Source organism: Paralichthys olivaceus, chromosome 5 (assembly GCF_024713975.1).
Source record: "Paralichthys olivaceus isolate ysfri-2021 chromosome 5, ASM2471397v2, whole genome shotgun sequence".
Taxonomy (NCBI): Eukaryota; Metazoa; Chordata; class Actinopteri; order Pleuronectiformes; family Paralichthyidae; genus Paralichthys; species Paralichthys olivaceus.
In genome coordinates, this window is record NC_091097.1 from 2,632,059 (window position 1) to 2,644,583 (window position 12,525).

The following is a 12,525-nucleotide window of genomic DNA, read 5'->3' on the forward strand; positions in this document are numbered from 1 at the left end:
TATTTCTTGTGCTGACTATGTTCTTCTAGAACCTGTGCATCTCAGCAGTCCTTTTTTTTTTTTTTAAGGTGGAACCCATCACTTAAGAATAGCATTATTTGCAGTAGTTGTGTGCTATAATGAATTACTAAGTGTGAAGAAGAGGCAACTTTAGAAAAGGGAACCTGTGTGAGTTAATAAGTGTCAAACTACATGTGAATTAGTTATGAGCAAAACCTCACTTTAGAATGGGGAACATGTTCTGAGTAAGAAAGACTTACTTTAGACAATTGGACACTATTAACATGTTTTGTTACATGTGAATAGAACATATTTATGAAGGGTTGTGGAACTACCACCTTCTAAGGCCCATACTGAGTAAAGCATATTAAGATTGTAATTCATGTACAACTTCCTTACTTACTATCAATAAGCAGTAATTAGGTTATTGAGGGAACACTGCTAGTTAATGGCTTAGTAGTAGTAGTAGAATAAGCTCATACAGAATAAGGCAATAATAAGTGTTTTATGATGACTAATAAGGAGCCAATATGCTACTAATATGCATGCTATTAAAGAAACTAGTTAATATGTGTTCCCTTATATAAAGTGTTGCCAATTGGAATTATTGCAATAACTCACAAAGTGAGTCTGCAGTAAATCTACTTATTTGAACCTTGTGATATAAATCTGTAAAGTAATTTCACATGAGGTTAAACAGTGGAAAAAAAACCAGGTCCTTTGATTAACATAGTTTAGATGTAAAGCAGAAGATTACAGCGCTCACTTCACGTGTGCGTGACAGACATTGAATATTTGTAGAGCAGCCGCTGCTTTACCTGGAGCCATCCCAGAGTTCACCAGTCACAAGTTAGCTTCCAAGTGTTCTTAAGAAAAAAAATAACTTTCGTTCTTTGGTAATAAAAGTAAATTTTCCAATTTATTTACATCATTTCATGTATTATTATAAAAACAGAGCAATCAATCAAAAGACCAAAACTACAGAAGAGAAACTAAATGTTGTTAAAACCGTGTAAATCCACCTCACCACTCCAAGATTTCAGTGCAAGAACATGAAAAACTGAGCAGGAAGTTAAATCCCTGACATATAACAAATAAAAGGGTTTCATCATTTAGGAACTGTCCTTTTTTTTAATGTATATAAACTAGAACACATGACTTTAGAAAAAGTGAAGAATGTGACAGAAAGAACCCAGTTAGAAAAGGTAGGAATTTTACAATCAAGACAAACGTACAGTGTAGAATAAAAACACTACAGATACAAAATTATATTCAGTGACAAGAAGACAAAAACATTAAAGTGGCTGTTTAAGAGAAACTCATTGGAATGTGTTAAGTGTGAATTGACAATAATGCCTGAATATGTTAATACACACAAGCATCCAAACACAGGTTTAAAACAGAATGATTAATCCTCTGCACTAAGTTCCCCAGCACTCACTCTTGCTCTCATGGTATAAAATCTTCTCACACACACGCAGTCAGCCTGCTTGTTTTCACATTAGTGAGCAGATGCTCTTGGGTGAGGCGCTCCAGCGCAGCCAGCTCAGTTTTCTTTCACTGTAAGGTGGGTAACGCAGGCCGTTGAGTTTCTCCAGACCCCAGCCACGCAGCATGCACGCCCGTCTGTGGCTGAATGTCTCAAAGCCCCAGCGGCCATGGTAACTGCCCCAACCACTGGCACCTGCACAGACCATGTGGTGTTTTGTAAGAAATGTAATCAAGTATATAAACAGTTTAAAAATCGATTTGGATGCAGTGATGGCCGTGTAGATGAGAGTTACAGGAACAGCAAAGTTATTTCACTTCATCCCGAGGACATGAATGTCTCCAATCCACCCAAAAGTTGTTGAAACATTTCATTAAAAACTAAAATCGTGGCATTACAATTAAAGTCAAGACAAAACTAAAGTCAGTACGATATATTGACCTGAAACCATCAGTGTCTTAAAACGTAGTTCCAGATTGATTATTCCAGAAAGTATTGGATGGATTACCACAACAGAACAATATACAGTAAATGTTGCTCCACTATCTATAGTGGGCAGCTGTGGCTGAGAGGTAGAGCGGTCAGCCAACAACCAGAAGGTCGGCAGTTGGATCCCAGTCTTCTCCATCTGCATGCCGAGGTGTCCTTGGGTAAGATGCTAACACTGAATTGTGAAGAGGTGCTGCTAATAGATGCACTGCATGAATGTGTGAACTGTTCTGTAAAGTGCTTTGACTGGTCATCAAGACTAGAGACGCTCTATATAAATACAAACCATTTAACATTGTGAAATGATCCATGATTCTGAGATTCAGAATCTCAGAAAGCAATTCCATTTGAGCACTAGCACAACTTGTGAAATATTGAAAGCATTGTCCAAGTAGAGGTAACCCTCGTTTCAGCTTTTTGTTTCCGGTAAGGCTCAACACAAGTGTATGGATAAACCAGAATGTATGTATGATAGCATAAAAACAAAGTATGATTTATGCTTTAAGGGTTCACGCCACATTCATTTAACCATCTGTACATGTCTGCAATACATGGCTTTAATTGCATGCAAGCAAGCCTAATATTAAGAACATGGCTTGATTGGCTAAATGGATGGTGGACGTGCAGGCAATGCCAGTATTATTATTTGGTTAATAATTTTCCAATTGTCATTCATGTCATACTTTTTACTTGGTAAATAAAAACCCTCGAGATTTAACCATAAACTCTGAAGTTTAGAACTTGTCTTATAAAATATATATAGTGGACGATAACCTATTTTCAGAATGACCTAATACATGTAGTCTGGAGAACATAGCTGAGAGACTTTATACAAATCATCTGCAAACTAAAGCAGAAAAAAGAAAAAAAGGATGCACTACTTCCTGTAGGTTCAACAAAACAACAGACACATAAGTGGGAGAAGCTTTAGATCAGGGTCAAACCCACCTACACCTCCAAAGGGCAGACTGGGCAGGGTCATGTGTAGAATCCCGTCATTAGAGCAGAATCCGCCGCTGCTGGTGTTTTCCAGCACGGTGGTTACCACCTCCAAAAAGCAAAGATAGTTAGACGTAAAATATTAGACGACAGGAGGTAGGTGCTATAAAAGGTGGGTGGCTGCATAGTTGTGTGTTCTCACAGATGATTCTTCAGAGAAAACATAGAGAGCCAATGGCTTCTCTTTACGGTTGATTAGGGCAATGCCTTCCTCCAGAGAGTCGATGCACAGGATGGGCATAACGGGGCCAAAAATCTCCTCCTGCATTAGGGCATCGTCTTCAGCCACGTCCACGACCACTGTGGGAGCTGGGGAGAGGACAGCGACAGAAGCCATTATAGCATGTGTGCACATATTTGCTATCAGCCACTTTCTTTAGAAGGAAAATACCACCATCTATTCATTTATTAACCAATTCCATGTTGTCAATAAACCCAGCTCATTCATTTCTAGCCTCCTTACCACCAACCTTGTCGACCTAGTCATAAATTCTTGTCATGACTCGGCTGAAAGATAAGATCACATGCGGGGAACCGACAAATCATTGCTTGCATATCTTTTAACAGAATGTAAAACAACAAGGAGCTCTACAAAACCTTCCTGCTCCACATAGTAGTGGTAGGGGCATCGTCATCACAGGCTGCCGCAGCAATAAACATTTTCTAGACCAACAAGGATGTTAGCTTCACCCTGGTTCCCTCACCAAGCATCCAATTGTCATTTTCCATTATCAGAAAATAAATCGACAAAAGTTTTACACACTGGCAGGTTTAGTTGAGCAAAATAATCTCGATAAATTAACCGCTTTTGGGATAATTGAGGCCGACAATCACCAGAAAGAGAAAATGGCTGATGTTAGGCTATTAACAAACCACACCGCTGTAGCGTGACTTCAACGTCGCCACCCAAAAGCCGTAAACTTGTAAATGTGGCATCTGTACCTCGTTTGAAAAAGCTTTTCCACTTGGGAAACATGACAAGGCTGTGAAGATGTGATGGTGCACAAGTGTCCCTGGTCTCTCCCTCTCCTCTCCCTCATCTCTCTCTTCCTTCTTTTCCCCTCTTCTCTCCTCTCTTCCCCATTTCACCCTGCTTCCCCCGGTCGGTCGAGGCAGATGATCGCCCACATTGAGTCTGGTTCTAGAGGTTTCTTCCTGCTCATGAGGGAGTTTTTTTCCTCTCCACAGTCCAAAGTGCTGCTCATTGTGGGAACTGTTGGGTTAATGCCACTGACAACCTCATTGGTCTCATTAAGAATCGAGTTAGCAAGTGCCTTTTTTTAAAAGGTCAAAATCCCTGTCGACTTCAGCAAAAGGAGTTGTGCATTGCCAAGTTGTGCTCTTATTGCACAACATCAGCCAACCTCTTTGTTATTTTGCAGGTTGAAAAGAATAAAATAAATAACTCTCCCTGCTCCATTACACTCCTTCACCGTATCCTCTTCATGTAAATCGCCTTAGCTAACGCAGGAATCTAGATCTTGTCCACCTGTGAGTCAGCCTAGTGTCTGGATGTAGAAAGTGCCTGCACAGCACAGTTCCACCTAAGAAATTGGGGCATTTGCCTGCTGCCTAGCCGCTGCACTTCCATTGTACTGGAGTTACACCTTTTGTTTTTCATTTTAAGTCAAATTTAGAAAAGCAATGTGTGAAGCTTTCTCCAGAACCGTTCTTCTAAAAAGATCTGTGTCCGCGACAGTACAAGTCTGAAGTCGATCAGATGAGCAGTTGTTGAGAAAGTACAGACAAAAAGAACGACATTGATTTATACATGATCTCTTTAGTTCAGGTAAAAAAAGGGAGATGTTTGTTGTTTAAATAGTAATGTAATGTAAAAACTATGACTCTTATCAGTCTGGCTCACATGGTGCAGAGCATTGCTCTTATCTACTGAACACTCCTGCTTCTTAACCTACCTATGTACTTGTCCTCCTGGTCGCTCTCTCCTCCCACAACAACTTTGCCTTTGGACCTCCCGAGCAGTTCCATCACATGCGTCCAGTGTCGGAGGGACACGATGCGGGACAGGTCGGGACAGGCTTGAGGCTCCTCGCCATAGAAATCCTTTATGGCTATACGCAGTTCAGGAAGCAGGGCGTCTCGCGCAGCCGGTGAACACAGCACGTAGTCCGGCGCGACGCAACTCTGGCCAGAGTTGAAATACTTTGCCCACACCAAGCGGCGAGCGGTAGCTGCGAGGTTCACCTGACCATATATGAGGCACGGGCACTTGCCACCCAGCTCCAAGGTCACTGGAGTCAAGTGGACTGCAGCTGCCTGCAGGATACTGCGTGCCACATTCTGAGAACCTGAAAGAGAAAGTCAGTGTCCAAAGTGGAAAAGATTCTTCCTCTGAAGAGTATGAACTACATTTCAAAATCTCACAGCCCAACAAGTCGGTTCATGTGATTAATTCTGTTGATAAGGCTTTGCGTTTTCTTGAAACTTGTCCAGTATCTGATTCTGGGGTTTGAACACACCATTCGTGGCTCCCTCTATGATGTTTGGCCTGATTCTCACATTGGTAGTAAATTCATTAGTGTCCTTGACACAATACAATAAGCATTAGAGAATAATATGAAATTATTAATGTTTTACGATCCTCACATGAAAAATACCAGCTCATATAATAAATAATAAAATGACCAAAATCTGCACATGTTCCATTACTAAACCGGTTTTAAAGATACAACTTATTATGCAGGGTTAAAACATTGTTTTAAAATATAGTTAATACTTAAACAGATTGCTAACTGCACATCATAGTAACGTATATGAAAAATGTTGGATCATGTAATAGTAAGCCAGTTGACTGGACTGTTACTGCACAGTACTTCAGAGGATAATGCACAGACCAAGTACAGTTCACAAAGACCAAAGTTTCTTTATGTCTTCCTCACAAATGAAAAGAGATATTCTTAAGCAATCAATGCAAAACCCTCATGTTTCACTGTTATAGTCTTATATGGTCTTGTGTCATTAATGTCCCATTGCAGCTAATATTAGAAAACTCTCTTATTGACATTGATTAGTAGGCTTACTGAGTTTTCTATAAGTTAAATTATTTTTAATGTTGTTGAAGCACCTTGGGAAACTCCAGATTAAATCTGATCAGAGATGGAAGCAAACAGAGCAAATGGTTCACACTCACTCACGCCCTAAATATACACTGTCGATGAACATCATTTTATAAAGTCTAGAGACATTCTGGTCTGTAGACCAGTGTAGATGGAAACAGACATATCTACGTTTAAATACTTTGACATGCAGTTCAATCTGCTCCATCTTGGAGGCTCGTACCTGTGTAAAGGATGTGGTCAAAGCGGTTCTGCAGAAGTGCCTTGGTCTCCTCTGCTCCACCCTGAACAACTGCATAACAGTCCTGTCAGATAAGAGTCACATTTGTAAGTGTTAGATTTACTTAATATGACATCTCAAGTCCAATGTCTTGACTGAACATCAGCAGGGACAATATAAGCAGAGCTACAGACTGACAAATAAAGGGAAAACCTCGAGGCTCACTTACACTGTTGGATTTCATTTTACTTCATTGAACATTATTTACAGCATCTAAAGAAGATTCTAGGGATCCTATAGGTTAGTTTAGGTTAGCTATAGGTTAAATCAGGTTTTGTGGTCGAATAATCCAGTAGGAGTCTGAGGTTTTAATGGTCATTTATAGGAGGACCAGAGGGAGGTCACTCAGGAGGTTTCTAGTGAATCTTCTGGGAGGTTAAAGACCTATGGGAGATTTTGTTGTGATGTTTCAGTTTCCCACCAAATGTGGTAATGTCCTTTGAAAGATTTCTCTTTATCCTCCAGCAGAGTGCAATACACTTGAAGAATTTATAGCTGCTTTCAGACATGCACAGAACGCAAATGTCCATTGCTCCAGACATTTTCTGAAACTTTCCTGCCGATCCCCAGGCATGTCCTTAAAATGTGAGCCCATGTAAGAATACAGCAGGAAATATTACTGCATTCTTATGTTAAAGGTACAGTGTGTAGAATTAAGTGATATATAGACCTCACCCTCCCCTTCCAAACATGAAAAAGAACCTGTGGCAGCTTCTGTTGTCATAAAAACTCAAAAGATGTTTGGTTTGTTCAGTCTGGACTAATGTAAAAAACATGGCGGCCTCCGTAGAGATGTAAATTTAAAGTACTATAAAGGGCTCATTCTAAGGTAAAGAATACATCAATTCAAACAATTTAGATGAAACACACCAGTGATAACATCATGAGGATTATTTTATAGATCCCTTTGACCTAAATCTTACACACTGGACCTTTAAATGCAAACTCTGTTAAATGTACAGACACAATTTTCCAGACATTTTACAGAGTTCATGTCTGAAAACAGCTTAGAAGATTGTGGAGGATCATAAGGAGTGTCACATCAATAACACAGTTTGGATCAATTCATTTTATATTTTAATCGCTTTACTTACAATTGGGAGGCAATTTTCTTCTCTTTCTATATGTATAATAATATTAAATTCTATGATGTTAAATTTTGTATTATGAGAACTAGACACACATGGCGAGTTCTCAAACATTCTGGCTCTCAAATGGTTTTTTGACTACCTTGGACAAAAGTATGATGTGATGGATTATGGAGTTTATTATCTTGATTACACTATAGGTTCTGGACTGAATTGGTCAATTTCAACAACAACAAAAAAGATCAGTGAAAAGCTTCTGAGGTTTCTTTACCTGAGACAGATACTTGGGGATGAGTTCTGCTATCAGATTTGCTGTGGCAGCACTGATCTCTGAAGGCTTGACGATCACACAGTTTCCTAGACGGAAACATCAACATTAACCAGCAAGTGAAGACATCACCTCACCTAACCTCACTTTGTGATAAAGGTCAATTTGACTGAGTACACAGCCTGACTGACACACCGCTGATAACTTTAGATAACTGCATATAATGTGTGAAGTATAAACAAAGTTTGATCTAACACTAGATATATTTTATTCATAGTAATATGAAAAAAGATTGATTATTGCAGCTCCAACAGCTCATATGGATGTGAATCATACCTGCTGCAATGGCTCCAACCATGGGTAAGATAAGAAGTTGCAGGGGGTAGTTCCAAGCCCCAATGATTAAAACAACTCCTAATGGTTCTCTCCGTACAAAACAGTCATCCAGCTTTGTGGCCTGAAAATTGAAAAATGTAAAAACTAAAATGCAATGAAACCCAATTAAGAATCAAAGTACATAAACAATCTACTGAAAATAACAAACCAAATATCATCTAGAAATATTTCACATCGGAAAGTCCAACAAGTAAAAATGCAACATGTATGCAGGACTTATGTCTAATAATGTCGAACTAGATAGTAATAGAAATTCTATGGCATTCATTCTCTGTGTAGTTGCTTTTCGAATGTTTAATCTGAGCCATGCCATGAAACAATAATAGGAATCATAAATGGTATCAGATCTGTAATAGCCAATATGCAAAGTCCAAAGTTAGTATGAGGAAGTGGAAAATGGTATCAGGACATCTCTCATCATCGAACTTTTAAAGAGCAACTTAAACGGCATCCCACGGATTTTATACATTAATGCCAGTTTACTCCTAACGAGGAGTAGCCTCTGCCCTGTGAGATTTTCCTAACTTTGATACGATAACCTTGATATGACACCACACCTCCAGTTTGTTGTTGGAACATTGGACATTTAGAAAGCAGCGAAGGACCTAATAAAAGATGCATAGATACAAAATGGTGGCTCCAGTGGTTATGGAGCTTGAACCAAAATCACAGGAATGCCACTTTACCACCCGTCAAGGTTTAAATTGTGGCCTTGCTGCAGTGATGCAGAAATGTCTAACAGGCTAAATGATCACATTTGAATCATTGCTGGTGGTAAAGTTGAACTTTTTAGCCTTTCTCAGAAATACCTTTATTATTTGTAATTTTGACGTCACATTATTTTGGTATATGATAAAAAAAATAGTACAAAAAATTATGTTTGAACCTACCAGGTTTTTAGAGACATACTCCTGCTTCATCCAGCTTTTCAAGTTAGCGATGGCAAAGTAGAGCTCATTGATCACAATATCAACCTCGGACAGGACGACTTCAAACTTTGGCTGATGAAGAGAAGCAACCAAAAAGGGAAGTTAGTGCTTGTTGGGTTGTAGCTTATAAACAAATACATGATGTGCTTCAAACACTGAGTGTGTGCTTCTTTTTAAACAAAAAGTAGGATTATGTATGTGTGAAAGCAAAGCAGACTGAGAGCCCCCAGACTTTCTGCAGATTTTCTCCTGCCAATCACCAGATATAAAGTCCACAGAAAGTCCAGAAGAGCTGATGTGAGAACACAGCAGGAGATCGTCGCAGGATTCATTTAGAGCAAGTAGGGGTGATGATGATGTGTCGAATACGCGACAGACACAAAGATTCAGCAGAATTGAGGCGTTACATCCCACCTGCTGCACCACCCCTCACCTGAATGCTCTGGAGATTTGTGTGTTGTTGTGAACGCTTCCGAGCAGAGAATCTCCTGCTGCGTTGTGTATGTGTAAATGGCAAACTCCACAGAAAGTCTGGACCCAATTCTCCGGACTTCCACAGGAAGTCATGCCTCAAAACTGCCTATGAGACACATGAGCACAGTCTTGTACCTTGGCGAGGTCTTTGTGCAGCACATTTATAATCTGTTCCTCGTTTTCCTTCAACATTGATATGAGGTTGTTCAGCTGTGTTCGTCGAAACTGCTCTTGGATTGTGACGCCTGACCGAAACGCCACCCGCAACCTGTCCACAACCTGGCTATGGGTGTCCATCCTTGCACCTGGAACACAAACAAACAGGGCTCAGCTTTCTAATAACTGGACATGAAGACAAGAAAGCAAAAGACTCACATTTGTGAAGCTGTAACAAAAACATGTAATATATCTACTCTTATATCTACTGTCATTGATTTGACTTTTTTCCACAGCAGCCATTTTGACATGGAATAGCAGGTACACAGAGAGAAGTGTTACTCATCACATTCATTAAGACTCTGTACCTTCATTATTCAGTAACACCAGTGTTTACCTGCTGTTTCATGTTAAAATGGCTGCTGTGGAATAAAGGCCTCTTTAGTGTTTCTGACAAATACTAGCTAGCCGTAGGAACAATGTAATTTAAGTGGACATGTAAAACTACTCTTGTGGACTTAGTTCACCCTAAAAAGGTCAAATGGTCACATATTTTCTGATGCAGATACTGGCCCACAGACCTTAGGGTAATGCAACTACCTGATGATACATTTTGAGTCAACTCAGTCCTCGATGGGCTGGTTCTTTCTTGACTAAACTGTTGATTTGCAACAGACAGTGTGGGCCAGAGTGAATAAAATCAACATTAGGGTAAATTTGGGTAATGTGGGAAGTTTTTCTTTAATTTTGACTACTGGGACTGATTCCAATATCTGTTTTACACATTAGATCAACATATTATACCTTTCTGTAATCCTTAACATGTTTTCTAACCACACCAGCAGAAATAATGAAGATATGATCCTCAGAGGGGACATGGCACAGCTGTTGGTGTTCTTTGTGCCAGAAAACTAATTCTGCCTGAATTTGAAAATCTGGGATGTATGCCAAGCTCAATATTACCAATTTTTAAAAATCATTATGAAAACAAGGACAGAGAGTTGAATAAGGAAGTGTATATCCAGAAATATCATTGCTTGATATAAACATATAAAAGCCATAATTCCAAGAACCCCATCTTAAAGAAAGTATAATTTTCATTTAAAACATTCCATCAAAAGGTGAATCCCCCCAACAATTGAATCTATTACAATTCAAGCAACAATAGTCTATTCATTCAGTAATCCACCATTCTATTACTCAGGGAAAGACATTCTTTTCAGGTGAGAGACCATGATCACAGATGAGCCGATTTTCTTCTCCACGTGTTTGGTGAAACCAATGGCTGCAGACCACAGGACAGACTGCTCTTTTGTCTCTGTGAGAGTTAATTGATTATGTGCTAGTTAACTAACCAGAAAATCGGTTTAAACAGATGGGGACAGAGTGTGTTTACCATTAACCCCAGTCTGACAACTGCAGACCATATGCTACATCTCTTTAGTTTATCTTTTTTTAACATCAGGAATACTAAATGAATATTTCTCCATTTAGAGAACTTAAATGACTGTCCCAGATTACCCAAAGTATGCTGTCCTACTGTGGGACAGACAAAGACATTTTGAAAAAAAAATTAAACAACTCAATGCAAATTTGTTGCTTGAATACATCACAAACAATTTGATAACAATCGGGAACATTGCCTTATATATGACAGATGTATAGCTTTAATGTTGATCTTATCAGAATCTTATGTCATTGAGCTGGAGAAGAAAGACATGGAACATATCTGTGAGCCGAATTTATCACAAGACTTCAAGACTCGTTTCCAAAGTCTTCAGGTGTGTGTCTCTCCTCATTCACTCTCAAGGAAAAGCAAACTAAAGTATATTTAGCTAATTTTTCAAAGGAGGAACGCACATCACGGTCAGTGACGACTACGTGCGTCCACATGACAGTTCAGACAAGCTGGCGGCAAAGACACAGATTTAAGCTTCTACATGAACTGGTATCAACAGTTTGAGGCTGGTTGTTTAAATACAATCAACCTTGTTGTAGTAGTTTCAGCTCTGTGTGGTCACAACGTCATTGCGTCATGAGCAGGTTAATCCGAGTCTCAAATCATTTACTCAAGAACTCGTGTTTTCAAATCCCTTACAACACTATGACATGTTCCCTTTTTTCAGTTAGTCCGCTAATGTTTGACAACCCGAGCAGAAGTGTAAAAGAATGATGAGCAACGTGTTCTTGCATCTACCTTTGACTTTGATTTGTGTCTCAAACCGCGCCAGCCCCGCAGACCCCGCAACGACCAGCTGCTGCAGACCGACGAGTCTTCAGTGTTTCCGGGTGTTGTTCCTTTTCAACCCAAACTACCGGTTCAACCGCGGAGCTCCGGGAAATGGGAGGAGGCAGCGGAGGTTTTGGTCGGTCTTGAATGACAACCTGGAAGAACTTGTCCGGTCACGAAGCTGTGACCTTGCACGTTCAGACTGGATCTTCCTGTGTGAACCGTCACCTGAATATAGAGAGATAAAGGTGACGCGATCTTCCATCATAGTCTCTGTGATAAAGGTGTGGCGTCACAATCTCAAGAATGAATCTCAAGAGCCCGGCAGCTCTTAATAGCCTGATAGATTCGGTTTCTAAATGGACAGGACATTGACTCAAAGGGAACACGGATTTGCCTGCAACATGCATTATGCATTGGCATAGTGTTGAGATGATTGAATTTTATTTTTTTGGGTGAACTATCCCTTTAGGTGTGGAGGGATTCCACATGCAGATGGGGATATTTTCAAGGAAAATATTTGACAATGGTAAAGGTTCTCAGTTGGTTGGATCATGATCATGATTCAAACCAGGGATCCTTGATTGCAAGTTCAAACATTGGACAGTCACAACAGGGGAATCAATTGTACATTCTCATAATTTAACGTA

At 39.7% G+C, this 12,525-nt stretch overlaps 1 protein-coding gene across 1 annotated transcript; it reads right to left on the reverse strand.

Moving 5' to 3' along the window:
* Positions 1 to 892: 892 nt before the first annotated feature.
* On the reverse strand, positions 893 to 12,089 carry aldh3b1 (aldehyde dehydrogenase 3 family, member B1). The gene is made up of 10 exons (XM_069524586.1): positions 11,843 to 12,089; positions 9,625 to 9,794; positions 8,977 to 9,087; positions 8,027 to 8,147; positions 7,694 to 7,779; positions 6,278 to 6,359; positions 4,894 to 5,286; positions 3,120 to 3,286; positions 2,927 to 3,026; positions 893 to 1,684 (listed from the first exon to the last, which is right to left on the reverse strand). Exons 2-10 carry the CDS (start codon positions 9,784 to 9,786, stop codon positions 1,497 to 1,499), a joined length of 1,410 nt encoding a protein of 469 aa, XP_069380687.1. The 5' UTR covers positions 9,787 to 9,794; positions 11,843 to 12,089; the 3' UTR covers positions 893 to 1,496.
* Between the last annotated feature and the right edge of the window lie 436 nt (positions 12,090 to 12,525).